This window comes from Melospiza melodia, chromosome 1, assembly GCF_035770615.1.
Source record: "Melospiza melodia melodia isolate bMelMel2 chromosome 1, bMelMel2.pri, whole genome shotgun sequence".
NCBI classification, from domain to species: Eukaryota; Metazoa; Chordata; class Aves; order Passeriformes; family Passerellidae; genus Melospiza; species Melospiza melodia.
This window is the reverse complement of record NC_086194.1, coordinates 7,254,696-7,270,781: the sequence shown is the minus strand read 5'-3', so window position 1 is coordinate 7,270,781 and position 16,086 is coordinate 7,254,696. Positions and strand designations below refer to the sequence as shown.

At 40.5% G+C, this 16,086-nt stretch overlaps 1 protein-coding gene across 10 annotated transcripts in view; it reads left to right on the top strand.

The window, feature by feature from the left end:
- The window catches only part of KMT2C (lysine methyltransferase 2C), a 189,195-nt gene that overhangs the window by 52,126 nt on the left and 120,983 nt on the right, over positions 1 to 16,086 (top strand). For all 10 annotated transcript variants that reach the window (XM_063179854.1, XM_063180247.1, XM_063180480.1 and 7 more), the window contains one exon: positions 7,247 to 7,385. In XM_063179854.1, the coding sequence (XP_063035924.1) occupies positions 7,247 to 7,385 (139 nt within the window). The remainder of the gene's footprint in view (positions 1 to 7,246; positions 7,386 to 16,086) is intronic.

Sequence of the window (16,086 nt, the reverse complement as noted above, 5' to 3'; positions counted from 1 at the left end):
TTTAACTCTGCTGCTGTGTCATGAGTGATGTGATGGAAGATCTGCATGGCCATTACCAGTCAAATACACTGAAATAGTTGCATGTGCTTTGTGTGTTATATGCTCTTCTCCTCACTGGAAAGAGGGGCTGCTCTGTGTATGTTTTAGTTCATAAAATCACAGAATGGTCTGGGTTGGTAGAGACCTCAAAGATCATCTTGTTCCATCCCTTCTGCCATGAGCAGGAACCACTTATTAATTCTGTAGACCTGTCTTAATTTTCATTACAATAATGCTGTGTTGAGGCTGACTCTTCAGTTTGGTAAAAGAAATAGAAGAGAAATTCACTGATGATTATTTAAAATCACAGTATTAATCAGGCTGATGTTGGAGTCCCACAGATACCTACCCTGGTAGCCCTTTTCTAGGTCAGGTTCAAAGGGGAGGAACATAGTGGGTAAAATGAACTTATTTATGATAATAAAAGAGGTACCCATTAAATGACTCTTAATTCAATAGTAGTTCATGTAAAAGAACATGCAGGGCAAAATTACCATCCTGCTTTTATATAAACAAAAATCACTCTCAGATAGCTTTTGCTACCTGAGCAATTGGTGCTTCAGTTCTTCTGAGAATTGCAGAAGCTTTCATAAGTCAAAGAGAGAAGGAAATTCTAGGAATTACTGGCAAAGGGATAAGCAGAATGAAGCATCAGTGAGGGTTTTTTTTTTCTCTTTTTACTGTTTCTTTATAAACCCTTGGCATATTAAATGCCACGTGCAGTTCTGCTTTGCCTTCTCCAAAAGGATGAGCTGTAATTGGGAAAGTACAGGGAAGGCCAACAAGTATGGCAAGAAGTAAGTAATAACTTCTGTGTGGGGATCAGTTAAGGTAAAACCCTCAATCTGAAGTGATTTCACTGAGGAGGAATGTAATAGGGTCCAAAAAATGATGAGTGGTGTGGAGAAAATGGACAGGGCACAATGACTCATGTTGTTGTGCAGCACAGAAATGAGGGGACATCAGGTGGTGTTCATAGAGTGCAGGGGCAGGTGCATTTGCACTCAGCATCTGCTGCAATTACAGAATTCATTGTTCCTGGATGCTTTGGGCATGAGCAGCTTGACATGGGTTTCAAGAAGACCTAAACAAATAAGTAGAAAAATAATCAGATCAGTGCTGGTGAATACCACTCCTAGCTTAGGAAATTCCTCAGTCGTGGAGGTTCCATGTTTTGATTATCCATAATCTGGTTTCATGTTTTTTAGGTGATCAGAATTTAAATGGTCCCACTTTGAGAATCTTGGTTTTATTTTATAACTAATACAAAATTTGCATTTATTTTCTGTACAAAATGTATTTAACAGTTAAGAACTTACTGAATGAGAGGTATCAAAATATGCAGTGGAATGTCAAAAACTGCAGGTTTTTTTTCTTGTCTCTGTCTAACACCTGTTGCAGTAAGTAAATCAGAGAATTATAGAATAGTTTGGATTGGAAAGGACCTTAAAGATCATTTAGTTCCAACCCTCCTGCCATGATCAGGGACCCACAGACCACGTTTCTCAAAGCCCCATCCAACCTGGCCTTGAGCACTTCCAAGGATGGGGCATCCCCAGCTTCTCTGGGCAGCCTGTGTCAGAATCTCACCACCTTCACAAGAAGAATTATTTTCTAATAGTAATCTAAAACTACCCTCTTCTAGATTATTGTAAAAGATTTCTGCACCTTAGAGATCTGTGCATGTGACTTTCTCAGCCACTGGCAGGAGAGGTGATGCTGCTGTCAAATTGTGTCCAGAGCAGTAACAGAATTATGAACTCTGAATACTGGAGACTTGTTTTGTTCCTAAACTGGGACAGTGAGTGAAACTTGCTAATTACAGTACTGGGTACTGTCATGGTTTATCCCAGCTGTGTGCTGAGTACCACACAGGTGCCCCCTCACTCCCTGCCCCACTGGGATGGGGAGGAGAACTGGATCAAGGTAAAACCCCAGGGCTGAGATTAGAACAGGGGTGAGCCCCTGGCACAGGTTGCCCATGGGAGCTGTGGCTGCTCCATCTCCCTGAGTGTTCAAGGATGGATTGGATGGGGCTCTGAGCAGCCTGGTCTAGTGAAAGCTGTCCCTGCTCATGGCAGGAGGTTGGAATTGGATAATCTTCAAGGTCCCTTCCAACCCAAACCATTCTGTGATCTATTGGGCATGGTGTTCTATGGTTTGGAGTATCCCTCTGGCCAGTTGGGATCAGCTGCCCTGGCCATGCCCTCCCCTGGCTCAGTTTTGCATCTCTTTGCTGGCAGAGCATGGGAAACTGAAGAGTCTTTGATTTAGAGCAAACATTGTTTAGCAACAACTAAAACATCAGTGTGTTACCAAAATTAAATCTCATCCTAAATCCAAAACACAGCACCATACCCAATACTAAAGAAAATTGACTATGCTAGCCAAGCCCAGGACAGGTAGGGATTTTAAACTCATAATTTGCATTCCCTTGCTTTAAGGTTTCTTTTCATATTGTTGCTACACTGACCTGTTTTTTATCTGTCAGAGCTCCTGGAGCATTTTGGTGTGTTTGTAGTTCTGCAGACCCCTGTGGGGCTGTGTAAAGCACCTGGTCCCATTGGCTGCTTCCTGACACAGCACTGCCCCTTCCTTGTGTAAAAATAGCTGTGGCTGCCTTCAAATCTCCTTATTCCCTCTCTCAGAACATCTTGGTAGGCAACAGTTGAGACCCCTGGGATCTCCTACTGTGTTTGGTGATCTTGGTATTTTCCAGCCTGCAATACTTTCTGTTTTTAGTGAAAGTTTTGGAAGCTCATGACATGTGCTTCATTGTCTGCCTAATCAGTAGGTCTGACAGTAGTTAAATAGTCAACCTGCTGCACCTACATATTAATTTAATAGTAGAATATTAATTTTATGTTTATGACAGCTCTTTGGGGTTTGTTTGGGTTTTTTTTAAGTGTCACTTCATAATGAGTATTATAATATCTTAAAGATTTTTTTCTGGTAGAACTCTTACAGTATTTTTAGGTTTTGACTTGACAGATAGTTTCTGAGTATTTAGAAGAAAATTTTTTTGGATATGCTGATGTCTGTCCTTTGCCTGATTGCTGCACGTATATCTCCTTATTCTGCTTTATGTTTACCAATTTACCTTGTAGAATAGGACCTTGTGATTGCAAGAAAATGGAAAAGGATTGTTTGTAAAGAAACAAAAGAACATTTAAGATCTTAAGTTGATGTTTCTTCATCACATCCCCAAAGAAAGCTGTGATCCTGTAATAAAATCCCAGCCATCCCCAGTTTCCTGCTTTCCACAAGCTCTGCCACAGGTGGAGGGCTCTCAAAACCAGGGCTGCCCTCCTGAGCCTGCATGTCCCATGTGTGTCTCACATGGAGAGAGGCTTCCAAGGACTTTGGAGATAGAGCAGGAAATTAGCAGCACAATTATTACTCAGAATGTTGTAAATCTCTACATAAGACATGTAAATAAGGAGACCAGCTCCCTTTAGGAAGGTGGGTAGTCAACATAATCAGCTGGGGGTGCTATGTGCTGTTTGTTATTTTCTTTGAGTGTTCTCTGCATTCTGCACTATAAAGGGGAATAAAAATAATAAGAAATCTTTGAACCTCTTTGTTTTTCTCCTCCTTGAAAAAACCCATATTAAAACTTGAATCGTGTTAAAAGATAAGGATTCTCTTTTCACCACTGCATACATATTACTGAAGTAAATGTGATGGAGATGTTAATTAAAAGAGAAATTTAATACAAGTGCTGTAAATCTTACCAGTCCCAGTGACTTCCCTGCATATCTGTCCCCTGTCAGTGTTAGGCAACTTGATTTTTTTTCCCTTGTATTTCATGTCTCCATCCTTGGAGATGCTCAAAAACCATCTGGGCAGCTGGCTTTGCTGGCCCTGCTTGAGCAGGGGTTTGGACAAGGTGGCTCTGGGCTGTATTCCAGCCTCTACCAGATGTGATTCTGTGAGTTACTCAAGTTGGATAGCATGTGGAAGTCTCAAGCCTTTTGATGGCCCATATGGACAGGAACTTTAGTCCTTGTACTTTTGGAGGTTTTCTTTTAATAGGAAAACTAAACTTTCCTGTCCTCAGCAGCCAGGTGAGAAAAAACTATGAGTGCAATTGTATTCAAGTAATAAAAAATTTTAAGTGCAGTGTTTCCTAGTATTTTCCTAAAGTTTCAGTAAAGGACAATGACATAAAAAATAACTTAGAGACTCTGGGGAATTGTACAACTAGGTTTTTAAATCTCAGTCTCCCCACTAACTCACTATACAGAGGCAAGACCTTCATGGTGCCAGAAACAATCATGAGAAGAGGATGCAAAATAAAGCATTATATATGAATCTGCAAATGAGCTTCCCATTTATTAATCATCCATGGATCTTTCATTCCCAGTAGCTTCAAAGTAGAATGCCATAACCAAATCTGATGATGTTCATTAAACATCCTGTGCCAGCTGCTTCCAAGAACATCTCTGAGTTGTATCTGAGATGTCTCCTTGCCAGGCTGCTGCTGAGATCCTAGGAATTTGACTCATGAAATGCATTAAGTGCTCCTGTTCTTCCTTCATCTTCTGCAGGAAAACTTTCACAAAGTTTTTTTTTTTTTTCATAAGTAACACACAAAATTTTCATTCTGTTTAGTGAGCACCATGTTTTCAGTCTTCCAACGGCATATTGAGGCACAGTTTGCTTTATTGCAGAGACAGCAACTGAGATGTTGTTTGTCTCATTTAGTATAATTTGGGTCCCTCCTTCTCTGGAGAAGCAAACAGCAGGGGAAATGCACCATAAGGATGTAAGCTCCTATAGTTGTCATGTGTAGTGAAACAATCTGTGTCTTCTCACACAGCCCAGAGTTCCTGGGAGCGGCTGAGAGCGCCCCTGAACTTGGCCTTCCCGGAGTGCTGGGTGCCCAGTAATGGTAATGAGCTGAAAGCTGGCACAGAGTAAATGGCTTTTTTCCTTGCCTTGATTGAAAGTTTCAGCAGGCACACAATCAAGCCAGAGTTCCTTTTGCACAGTTTAACTGGGTTAGAGAAAGTGGCCGGGATGGATCAGAGCAGGGCCAGGGTTTCCGGTGGTCTTCCTGGAGCGCCTCAGGCGTGGCTGTCCTGGCCTGTGCTGTGGGGTTTGTTCTGAGGGCTTTGGCGTCTGCCTGTCTTCTGGGTGTTTATGTTTTGCTCTCTTCGTTGAGGTTGCATTTAGAAATTTGGGGGTTACTGGCGCAAGATTGTCCTTTGGATCCAACATTCTTGGAAATGCACCGCAGACCGTTCTGAATGGCTCTGCTGGACGCTGCCTGCTTCGGGAATCTTCATCCAGGAAACATCCAGGGGTGTTTGTTCAGATGTGCCAGAAACTGAGGGTGTGGGGTTTGGGTTTATTTTGTTTTCTTTTCCGTACAGAGACATTTACTATTACAAGGGATGCATTCCCATGGGGATATTTATTTAGTGTAAAATCAAGATCCAGCATGTTTGTTCAGAATAGGTTGGTGAAAAGGATTTAACACAATCCATTGGGATTTTGGACAGGTAGTCACTTTGGATGTTTCAGGTGCCCAAAAAACATTTCAGATGTACATTACTGAGTTGTTTAACTGAAGTAGGAGATGCAGTTTCAATTTGCACCAGCTCAGATAAACACTTGGAACACTCAGTCATAACCAGGAATTTTTTTTTTTCCCCTTTATATTGTGTTTCTCGTCACTGTGGTTTGAGGTGTTCACTGAGGGTTTTAAATGTTATACATTGTCTTCCTAAATGAGTTCACGTTAGGTTAAAGAAAAACCTTCCTTCCAATCTCTGTGCATGAAACAAGACAGATTTCCCATTTTCCATGTGCTGTAGCAGGCGTATGATTTCAGTATTTCAGACCAAGCTGCACAGTTTTATGTTCTGAGAATTTTCCTCTCTTTTCTTGGTTTTATTTATAAGATTAAAGCTTGTAGCAGGTTTTTATGCGTGCCCACCCATGTGGCAGATTCTTCTACCCTTTCATTTCTCCACTTGTCATTTATCCTTTGCAATATTTAATTATATTTTGACATGTAGGTTAATTTTTAAAAAAATGTGAATATATCTTCTGCTGAAGTTTTCTAAATAATCTGCTGCTTTACTCTAACTGGACTTCTTTGCAAGAGCTGTATGTACTGGCCTGTGAGCTCAAACCCATGTTCACTGGGAATTTTGAAGGGGACCAAAATGGCAATGCCGGGAGACAGATCTAGAAGCCATGGACACAGGCAGCATGAGGCACATGGATCTTAAGCTGGATATGTCAAAGCACATCTGTCAGAGTCTTGTGATTTTTATGTTGCTTAGGTTTCAAAATCAAAGTACAGAGGAGTGCAGAAACACCAAATTCTGTTGCTGTACAGCCTTGAACCTTGTTCTGTGCATTCTGGTGTACTTGGAGCAGCACTTTTCCATGTCCTTCTGGTAAATCCCTGACTCACTCCAAGCAAAGGGGGAAATGATTGGGAAGAGGATTTAAAGTTGCACAGACAGTGGCAACTTCACATTTCATGTTTCAGAGTAAAACCAAACTTTCTAGTCAAATCTAGCGTTGTCAGCTAGATGTATATATTTTAATTTATATATAATTATACATTTATATAGATGTATACATTTTTATGTCTGACAACTTAATTTATATAGAAGTGTGCTAAAAAATTGGTTATTTTCCTTCAGTTCAGAATGAAGTTTGAGCTGGCATAAACCACATCCTTCATTCCTTCACTTCCTCAACCCTGTGCCAGCATAGTTAGTGTAACCAGAAATTAATTTGCAGGGAATTGAACAAAGTGAAAGGTAATAGGGGAGGAAAAAAGGTTTAATATACCCCAGAGTAGCATGCTCACTGTGATGTTTGTTCAGGGCTGACACAGCAGGTGCATAAGAGATGTGGGGGGAGTGGAAATGCCTAAAACTCCAGCCTTGTGTGAAATTTGTCACTGAACAGCTCTCCCCTTGCCCCATTCCTTGTTGCTATTGAACAGCTTTAGTTCACAGTGGTGCTTTGTGTTATGGAAATAATGTTGTTAGCGTCCAGTTTCATGTTTTAGTTAGGTGTGATAATTTCCCATTCCTCTAATTTTGTTGTGTGGCAAAAGATATTTACATGGGTTAACCTATAAATAAAACGGGTGTTTTCTGTGCAAGGAAAAGCTTCCAGATGCAGATAAAGTAATAAATAATTTTTTTGTTTTTTTTTTTTTTTTTTTTTTCCCCAGAAGTCAAAGAGCAGTCTGCAGAGGAGGATGCCCAGGCAGAAGTGGAGAGCACCAAGCAGCTAACACCAGTCCTTCAGCACTCCGTGTCCGAGGAGTCCGCGAGCTCCACCGCCTCCGTGGGTGTGGAAGCCAAAACCAGGTGGGTGAGAGAGCCAGGAGGAGGTGGCTGCTGAGTCAGGGGCAGGGCAGGGCTGGGGCTTTGGGTGCAGAGTGCTCCGGGCACAGGGCTGGGACTCGCTGTCCCTGCTTTGAAGTTTGGGGCTGTGCTTTAATTGGCGTTCGGGGAGATCAAGGTGAGAAGCGTGTTCCGTGAGTGCTGTCCTCACAGGGCTCTGGGAAGGCCTTGAGTTACAGCTGGGTAAATGAAAGGAGGCATAAGTGATAGGAGATAAAATGTGATTACTGAAGCTTTCCTGCTGTGTAGGAAATGGTGTATTAGCAAATTTATAGAAAGTTATTTTTTGATGTTGCGGCTTGTATTAGTGTGTTTTCAGGAACAAAGTAAACTAAATCTCTTGCCATGTCTCCTGTGCTCTTCCTTGTTTTGGAATTTATAACAGAGAAAATAACATCTGTATTTTTAAATATTTTTATTAATACAAATGAGCCTAAAAGCAGTGAAAGTATTAATTATGTTACATGAGGGAAACCAGAGCACACTGTCTGAGTGGTGTCACACAATTCCAGCAGAGCTTCTCTGGAGAAGCTCTGATAAGAGCTTCTCACCCAGTTGCAGGTCTCTCCTGCTGCAGAAGATGCTCTTACCAGCTACCAGACAGTTACAGGTGTAATTATATTTTGACAGACTTGGAGAGAATTGTCGTCATCATTTCTCTTCTTTCTAATCCAACACAGAGCATATTTTCCATGCACAAAAAAATTACTTAATCTACTTGATGCATATATAATTTTCGTGTTTTACATGCTCACAAACTTCTTAGATTTCAAGAGCTACTTTCCTCCTTACAGAAAATTCAGTTAAATACTTCTTGTGCATATACCTGAGTGAAATACATAAAAATTTCTGTTCTTCATGGAATTTTCCAAGGCTGAGATTAAATTGCACTAAATACGTAGAGCAGCTTGAACTGAGCAGCTGTTTTGCTTCATTATTTGACCCTGTTTTGGATAATTTGCAAAAAATTTAGTGCTGTTTCATCCACTCTCTGTTCTTCTCAAGGTTACTTTTTTTGCTGCTATCATGAATATTTGATTACACCACTTTCCATAGCCATAGACTTGTTTCTTAAAAGCTGGACAGCAGTCTCCTGGAAAAACTTTGGCCTGGTTCTGAGCCAGCCCTTATTTGCCCTCAACATATTCTTCCTTCCAACTGAAAGTGTTGACTTTGATCAGTCAGGATGGAATGGCTATTATGTGCTCATTGCTTAGGCTGATCAAAGTATTAAAAGGCTGAGTACTATTAATTTTTAATTAAAATAATAGTGATCAGAGTCTGACATTTTGGAAAGAAATGTATTGAGGAGATATGAAACTGTTAATTGGGAATCAGAGGGTTTCTCTGACCCCAGATATTTTTGATTTCAAACTTGGATGCAGAATGGGGGTTAGTTGTAGAAGTCATTGAAGTCCTCAGAACGGTGGAAAAACCCCAGATGTCAGGGTTTCTGTGGAAGTGTTTCTTGAAAAAATCTGATCTGTGATGTTTGATCAATCATTTGTGCCATGGTCTGTGTAGCGCTGCCACTGACATTGTGTCATGCAGAGGCTGGAGGACTGAGTTCTGGGTGCTTGATTCTGTTTTCTTAGGAGAAAATACAGTGTGTGAAATAATAGACTCTGCTAATGCTTATGTAATGACTGGAGGAAGTGTATCAAGATTTAGGATAAAGAGTGACTCCACAGTGCCTTAAAGCTGTTACTTGGAGAAGTAGTTTTAAAGCTGGTTTCCAAATAATTCATACTCATCAGCTTCATCTCTTTCTTGGTAAGCTTTTCTGTTTTATAACTTAAGTAACTTCCACTTTCTAATAAAATGGAAGAGTTGGTATATTTAAAAATAGCTTTAGGTATGTAAGACATAGGAGCATTATGAGAGTGTATCATAACAGACAGAGCAGAAATTGCCTAGAAGACGGAAAAGAATCCAAGCTTCCACAAGAAGTAGATAAAGGTGTAGGTGGAGCTACTTTTGCATTTCTTTTTCAGAGTTCAGTATAAGAAAATTCAGTGTTTCTGTCTTTGGTAGTGAAGATAAAGGAATTAGAGAAGTACAGGACACAGGGCATAAAATAAAGTCTTTTCCATGAAAAAATTAAATAATTTACTACTAAAATCCAGTGATTTTAACATAGTAGGACATGTCAAAGCTAGGATGGGGATTTCAGTAGCTGAGAGATTAGCCAGAACTTGGCTTGTGTGGTGTTTCTCTCTGGATCCTTCCCGAGACTGCAGCTAAATAAAAACATTGTAGAGAAAGGCGAGAGAGCTGGTAAATTTTGGAACCTCCCTGAGGTGGGATATGGGAAACCAAGAGAATACTGACAGCGAATGGAATTGGGCAGGGAATTAAAGAGCAGATTCAGGATTAGTGCTCAGAAAGCAATGTGTTAAAACCCCATTAAAATAAAGAGAGTCTGGGCCATAGTGGGGTAGGGAGGCTGAAAGGGCTGAGGCGTGTGCTTGAAAGGAGTGAGTGAATTATTGACCACATGTGGGGAGGGGCAATAACATCAAGCAGAGATAAACTCCCAAGCCAGGCAGTGGCAGGAGTAACACTGCCAGCTCCTATATATCACGAGCATCATGGGTTTTGGAGCCTTTTCCTTTGGTTGTTCCCTTTTTTCTTTTTATAAGCCTTGTGAGAAGCTTCTGTCAGGCCAGGACTTATGGCTGAGTGATCCAGCTTCTTCCAAAGGAATCTGCTGCCTTGGTTTGTGCTGCCTGCAGGGAGCAGGGGAAGTGCAGCCCTTGGGAGAGGCAGGGAGCCAGGAGCCGGCTGCGACTCAGAGCAGAGCCCACTTCCACCTTCCTCCTCTGGTTCCCACATTGGCAACCCCTGGCATTAAAAGCTAAGGAGAATGGCCTAGAAACACAATTTCATAGAAGAACAAAACAGCTTTTGATTCATTTTACTTTCTGTCTGCTCTTGGAGAATGTGAATTGCATTAATTGCATGTTTTCGGTCCTTTTGCCATAATCATGAAGACAGAACATTCTTAAAAAGTAGAAGCTGAGGTTTTCACACAGCTCTTTTTGATTTTGGTGCTTTGGCCTGCTTAAATATCTGCTCCTGTGAGATTGTTGCTAAAACTACAAAAAACCCCCCAAAGAACTGGCAAAACACCTTCCTGCTTTCTTGCTTCACTTGTAATTGGACAAAGCACGTAATTTTCATTCCAGACCAATTGCGCCATTCCCTGTTATTTTGTTGCTGCTGCTGCTGAATGAAATCTGGAGTGTGGAGATGGAGGGCTTGGGTGCTTTATTCCATCAAAAAGAAGTGGTTGGTGAACATCTGTAGATTGTGTGAACAAAGAAAATAGTGAAAAAGTAGCAGTGAACTTCATCTTTGTTCCTTTTTTTAAAATAATCTTAAAGTACATTACAAAATTTGTAACAGAGCAACACTGAGTGGAAGAAGAAATTGTGGAGAGGCAGAGAGTAGACAGATAGAATGGAATTATTCTGGATAGAATAATACTGCAGTCATGGAAGGAAAAGCTAGATCTCTAGGCAAGAGGAAGTTAGAAAAGATGTAATACTAAAATATGTTTAAAATTTTGTTGAAGTTGTAAAGTCAAGCACATGTTTTGAGGAGATACCAGTATTAAGGTTAATTTTGAAACTGATTATTTCTTTTTATGAACAAGTACTGTGATAGAGTTTGTAGTTTTATGGGAATGTTTTTCTCCAGGGAGAGTTTCTGCAGAGAATGGATCTTATACATGACGCAGGGCATTTGAAGCCATTGCAGAGTTTTGCCTTTACATTTCCAGCTCTAAATCCATATAAGCATTTATGGGATCTTCCTCTGAAGCCAATGATTTACATCTGGAAAGAGGACATAGCATTCCTTTGTCTTCCAAACTGAAGCACTACTTCAGCATTATATTAATGACCAGTCTAACCCAGAGTGGAATTACTGATTTGGCTAGCAGGGCACAACTAAAGACTAAGACCACACACTGAAAAATGAGAAAAAAAGTTAAATATTTACTGGTTTTCCATCTTGTTTGTTCATGCATTATTAGGGAAGTGGTCTCCAGAAGAATTCTGTGACGAATCATTTTTAAAGCAACTTTTCCTTGGATTTATAGGGCAGGAAGGGACCTTTAGAACTCTTTTAATTCACCTCCTTTACAAGGCATTTATCTACAGCTGTCATTCCTGACACAAGCTTTCATAAACTGCTCTTAAATCTTCTAGTAATAAAAGCTCTATATCTTCCCTAAACAGTCCCTTCCAGTCTCTTCTTTGTTTTTACTGTTGGAACCACTTTGCTCACATCTAACACACATTCTCCTCATCCTGGGTTTATTCCATTGCTACTCATACCATCTGCCAAGGATAATGGAGGACAGCTTTGTGCAAAAGTCTCTCATTTATTTCCCCAGCATGCTTTACCTCGTAACAGAAATCCCAAATTTGTTCCTACTTTCTTTGTAGATGATGTTTTCTTGAGCTCAGATCCTTCTTGCTGGTTTGAGTTTTCTCCAGATGGTCTGTGTCTTTCTCAGAGCACAGAAGGCGTGTCACACAAATGGGGCCAAAGAAGGGGTTCACAGGCAGCCAAAATCCTGCCTTTTGCTTAGGCTGAACAATTGCCATTGTGGCCATAATGTGTTTAATGCTCTCATGTAGGACTTGTGCCTTGTGGGATTTGACACCATAATCAGTGACATTCATGGCTGGGCCTTTAAGTTGCACAGACCTTTGCTCCATGATTTAATCTGTCCTGTAGGAAGGTCCAACCACAGAAACCATGAAATGTCTCCTGCCCAGCCTGAGGAGGGACTCCAGGTTTCTGGAGTTCCACTCTCAGCCTCTCAGATGTTCGTAGGCAGCTTTTGTCTCATCCCCATCCTAAGGCTGCATGTCTCCACCAGGGTCTGCCCTGCTGCTTACAAGTCCTGCCCTGGTGAGCACCAAGCTGGGCAGGTCAGCTCTGATGCCTGGACAAGTTTTCTGTCCTCTGGGAGATGGCAGACAGACAGAAGCACCCCATGGCTGGGAGTCTGTCAGGCCATGCTGAGGGTCTGTACTCACTGCAGCATGGGATGCCTGCTTTGTCAGGGATTGCAGAGATTCAGGATATTCACAGACAGTGGTAATAGTCTGGGATCTTCTGTGTCAGTGTGGAGTGAGTATAGCATTTTCTCTCATTTCTTCCAAATATCACCTCTTCCATTTGGTTGTTTTTTGGTTTGTTTATTTTTTTTTTTTGTTTTTTTTTTTCCTCCAGCTTTCTTTGCCAGCCTCTTGGGGTTTTTTATGTTGTTGGATGCTCATATTCCCATTCTTTTTGCTAATTCTGAATTGCTCATCAGTTTAATCATTGTTTCAAGGTTCACTTAGTTGAGGTTTACTCTTTGTCTCTTGCCTGATGTGCAGTTTCCTTACATCCATTTCCTGTGGCTTCTAGACAGATGTTTGTTACACGATATTTCTTCTCACATTTTTGTCCATTTTCTTGTTCATTTCCTTGTCAGCTCTGACTATTTCCTTCTTGCTTCCTTTGGCTGTCTGTGTGATCTGTGTTATTTCCCATAGTCAGTAGTCTCATTTCTCCAGCACTCTCCATTTCCCTCACGCAGCAAACTCTGTGTTATGCCCTGAATTCCTTCCTTGCTTCCATACTGAATCTGATGGAATGTACAAGCAATTTAAATGGTAAAATCTGGACTCACAGCACCCCAGAGCTGTAGTTGCAGAAATGATCCCTGTGAGTGTCTCTGACCTTTGCCAGAAGGATGTTCATTCAAAGGGATGGTGCATATGGAATCTGCTTTCACTCTGGGACTGAGAGATTGGAGTGTGCTTAGTGAGGAGAGAACCTTTGTGCTCTTAGCTTCAATGTGCTAAAGCTCTTCTGAAGCACATGGGCTCTGCTTGGTGAGGATAGAGGTATTTAGAGAAACAAGTTTGGGGTATAAACTAATTTTCAATTTATTTAAGCTGTACAAGCTAATTTTCATGGGGTTACAGAAAGTCTGTCTGTAACTTCAGAAATTAATATAGTGAAACTCAAAACATTTCACGGAACAACAGAAGGGTTGATCAGAGATCTGAAGTAGATTCCAGTTTAACAATTCAGGACCTTTCAGTCTCTGAAAGATGTTGGAGAAGGAAGATAAACTTCAGAATCATAGATGGAGTGGGGAAGGTGGCTGTATCCTGACTGTTTTGTTTATTTTAATGCAAGAAGCTGAGGGTCATCAAGCGAAACCTTTAAGGGTTAGATGCAGAATAAAAAGAGGTGATTCTCTGTACAGCAGAGAGTTGTCTAGAGTGATACCCTTGCCCAAAGGATGTGGTTTGCTGAGACTTTAGGTGTGGTCAAGAGCAGACTGGGCAAGTTCAGTAAACTGAGAATGAGTGTAGAGGAATCACAATTGACACTGAACTGAATGTGCTGAGGGCATGGATAGTACCATTTTTTCCTCCTCTTTAATATCCCTGCACCTCTGCTTGTCCAGCTTAGATGAAGCTTTCTTGAAAAACTGCTGTTCAAAGCCATCTTGCTAAATGGTAAATCTCACTAATTTTCAGGTAGAAGACCTTATTTAGTATTTGTATGAAGTTCCCTCCAAGAGAGGGTGGCACCTCTGTGTGAGTTGGGTGTGACTGTGGCTGCCCCAGCCCTGGAAGTGTTCAAGGCCAGCCTGGATGGGGCTTGGAGCAGCCTGTTGTAGTGGAAGGTGTCCCTGCCCTGGATGATGTTTAAGGTCCCTCCAGCTCAAACCATTCTGTGTATTATGTTTTAATTACCAAGAGAGAGAATTTGGTTTACACAGACAATACTTCCTGGGCAGAGAGGCATCTTGAAGTTTGAAGTTACAGATATTCTTATTCTTTGACTTTTATCCCTCAGAGATGAAGATAACTCTCAGAATTGCATGAATTGCTACTTTTCAGGTACAATCAATTGCATTCTATCAGGGATTGTTATTTGAGAGAACAAATCAGTTCACATGGACCTTAAGGAATTATCTAGAGGGCCTTGGATTGGACCTCTAAATTCACTTTTTTCAGCACTGGCATTCTGGTAACTCCTCTTGCATCTAGGCTATGTTAAACCCTAACTGAACTTTAAATACTTGTTTAAATTAAAGCTGACACGATTCATGGTGAATAAGAATGTATTTTCTGCATTTCAAAATGTCAGTAAGATGTGTTGTTTTGGTTGTGTTTGGAGGGGAATGTTTTCTTCCTTTGAAATGAGAAGAGTATCATTAAGTTGATTATATGGCTGTAGAACTCCAACTGTGCTGGTTTGAAGAAATTGGAAAGCAGTTATTGTCTAATGCAGTTTAATTGCTTTGTATAAACTTCTAAAATTCTTCACCTGAAGTTCATATGAACTCTCTCCCGCCTCCTTTTTTTTAAAAAGAATTATGCTGCATAAGTTAAATACTTACTTCAACCCCAAATCGCTATAATAGTATAATAGTGTCAAACCACTTCACTATTTCAAGTTGTTCTGTGATTCAGGTACCTATTGGAAGGAGACTGTGCATCAAGCACTTAAATACAGCTTTTAGCAGAGATTTTTTGCTTCTTTCTCTTTGTGGTGTCTCCATTTGCCCTTTCCATCCTTGTCTGTCCTCAGTATCTTCATTCAGAAGGGTGATTTATTGGGTTGTTAATGCTGTATCAATGTGAAGCTGTTATGCCTCACCTAATGAGATTTCTTCAGTAGTTTACTTTCAAACTTTGTTATTATTGAGATCCAGATATTTACAGAATATTTAGATGATGCTGAAAAGCTTCATCTGAATCTGAGTTTCAGATAAGGTTTAGCTCTGTGAATATCTCACATATATTTGAACTCACACTGATGCAGATCCCTGGTATTGTTTCAAGTCAGAAATGTTTTTTTTTTCCTTCACTTAAAGTGCAGCTTGCAGGTATTGATTTGAATTTACATAAATGATACAATGGTGGCTCCTCACTAAGGAGAAGAACACTTTACTCTTTAAATAACACAGCATAAAATGAGAGCAAAGGTATTTTGTGCATTAGCACAACTTGGCAGAGCTAAATAAATAGTAGGTCCCCTGTAGTGTTTTCATTTAGCCTTTTAGCATATGTTAAAACTACTGACAGGGTTAGGTTAGGTGGAAGAAGAATTCTCAAGGCCAGTTCTCATCAGTCTGCTTTGGTAATTACTACAAATGATGCTCTGAAGTTCTGTTTTGGTCCCAAGTACTCCATTTCACTGTGATGAGCTTAATTTTAAGAGTGAAAAATAGATGCTAAAAACACTGTAAATTTCTGTAACAAGTAGTGTGTGAAAAAGACGTCCTGAAGGTATTTCCAGGCCTTTTAAAACTAATTTGTAGCAAAAGTCACATGATAACCCTCTTCACTTTCTTTTTCAACCCAAACCATGAATTAAAGAAATCTTGATGCTTTCCAAGTTGAGTTTCTTTTCAGCTTTAGTGCAGTTGTTATCATGGTAAATGGCAGTAGTGATCATCTGCAACTTAGTGTTTAATGTTGAGGCAATGGCTATAGCTAGTGGATATTACTGGAATTGCCATGCCTTGCATTTTCTCACATATAATCCATTGTTTTTTCCCGTTTAAACCTGGTTTTAATGTGGTTAATTGGGAAAGGTAAATGCACAGCAAAACTCCTTTGGAAATACCATTCCC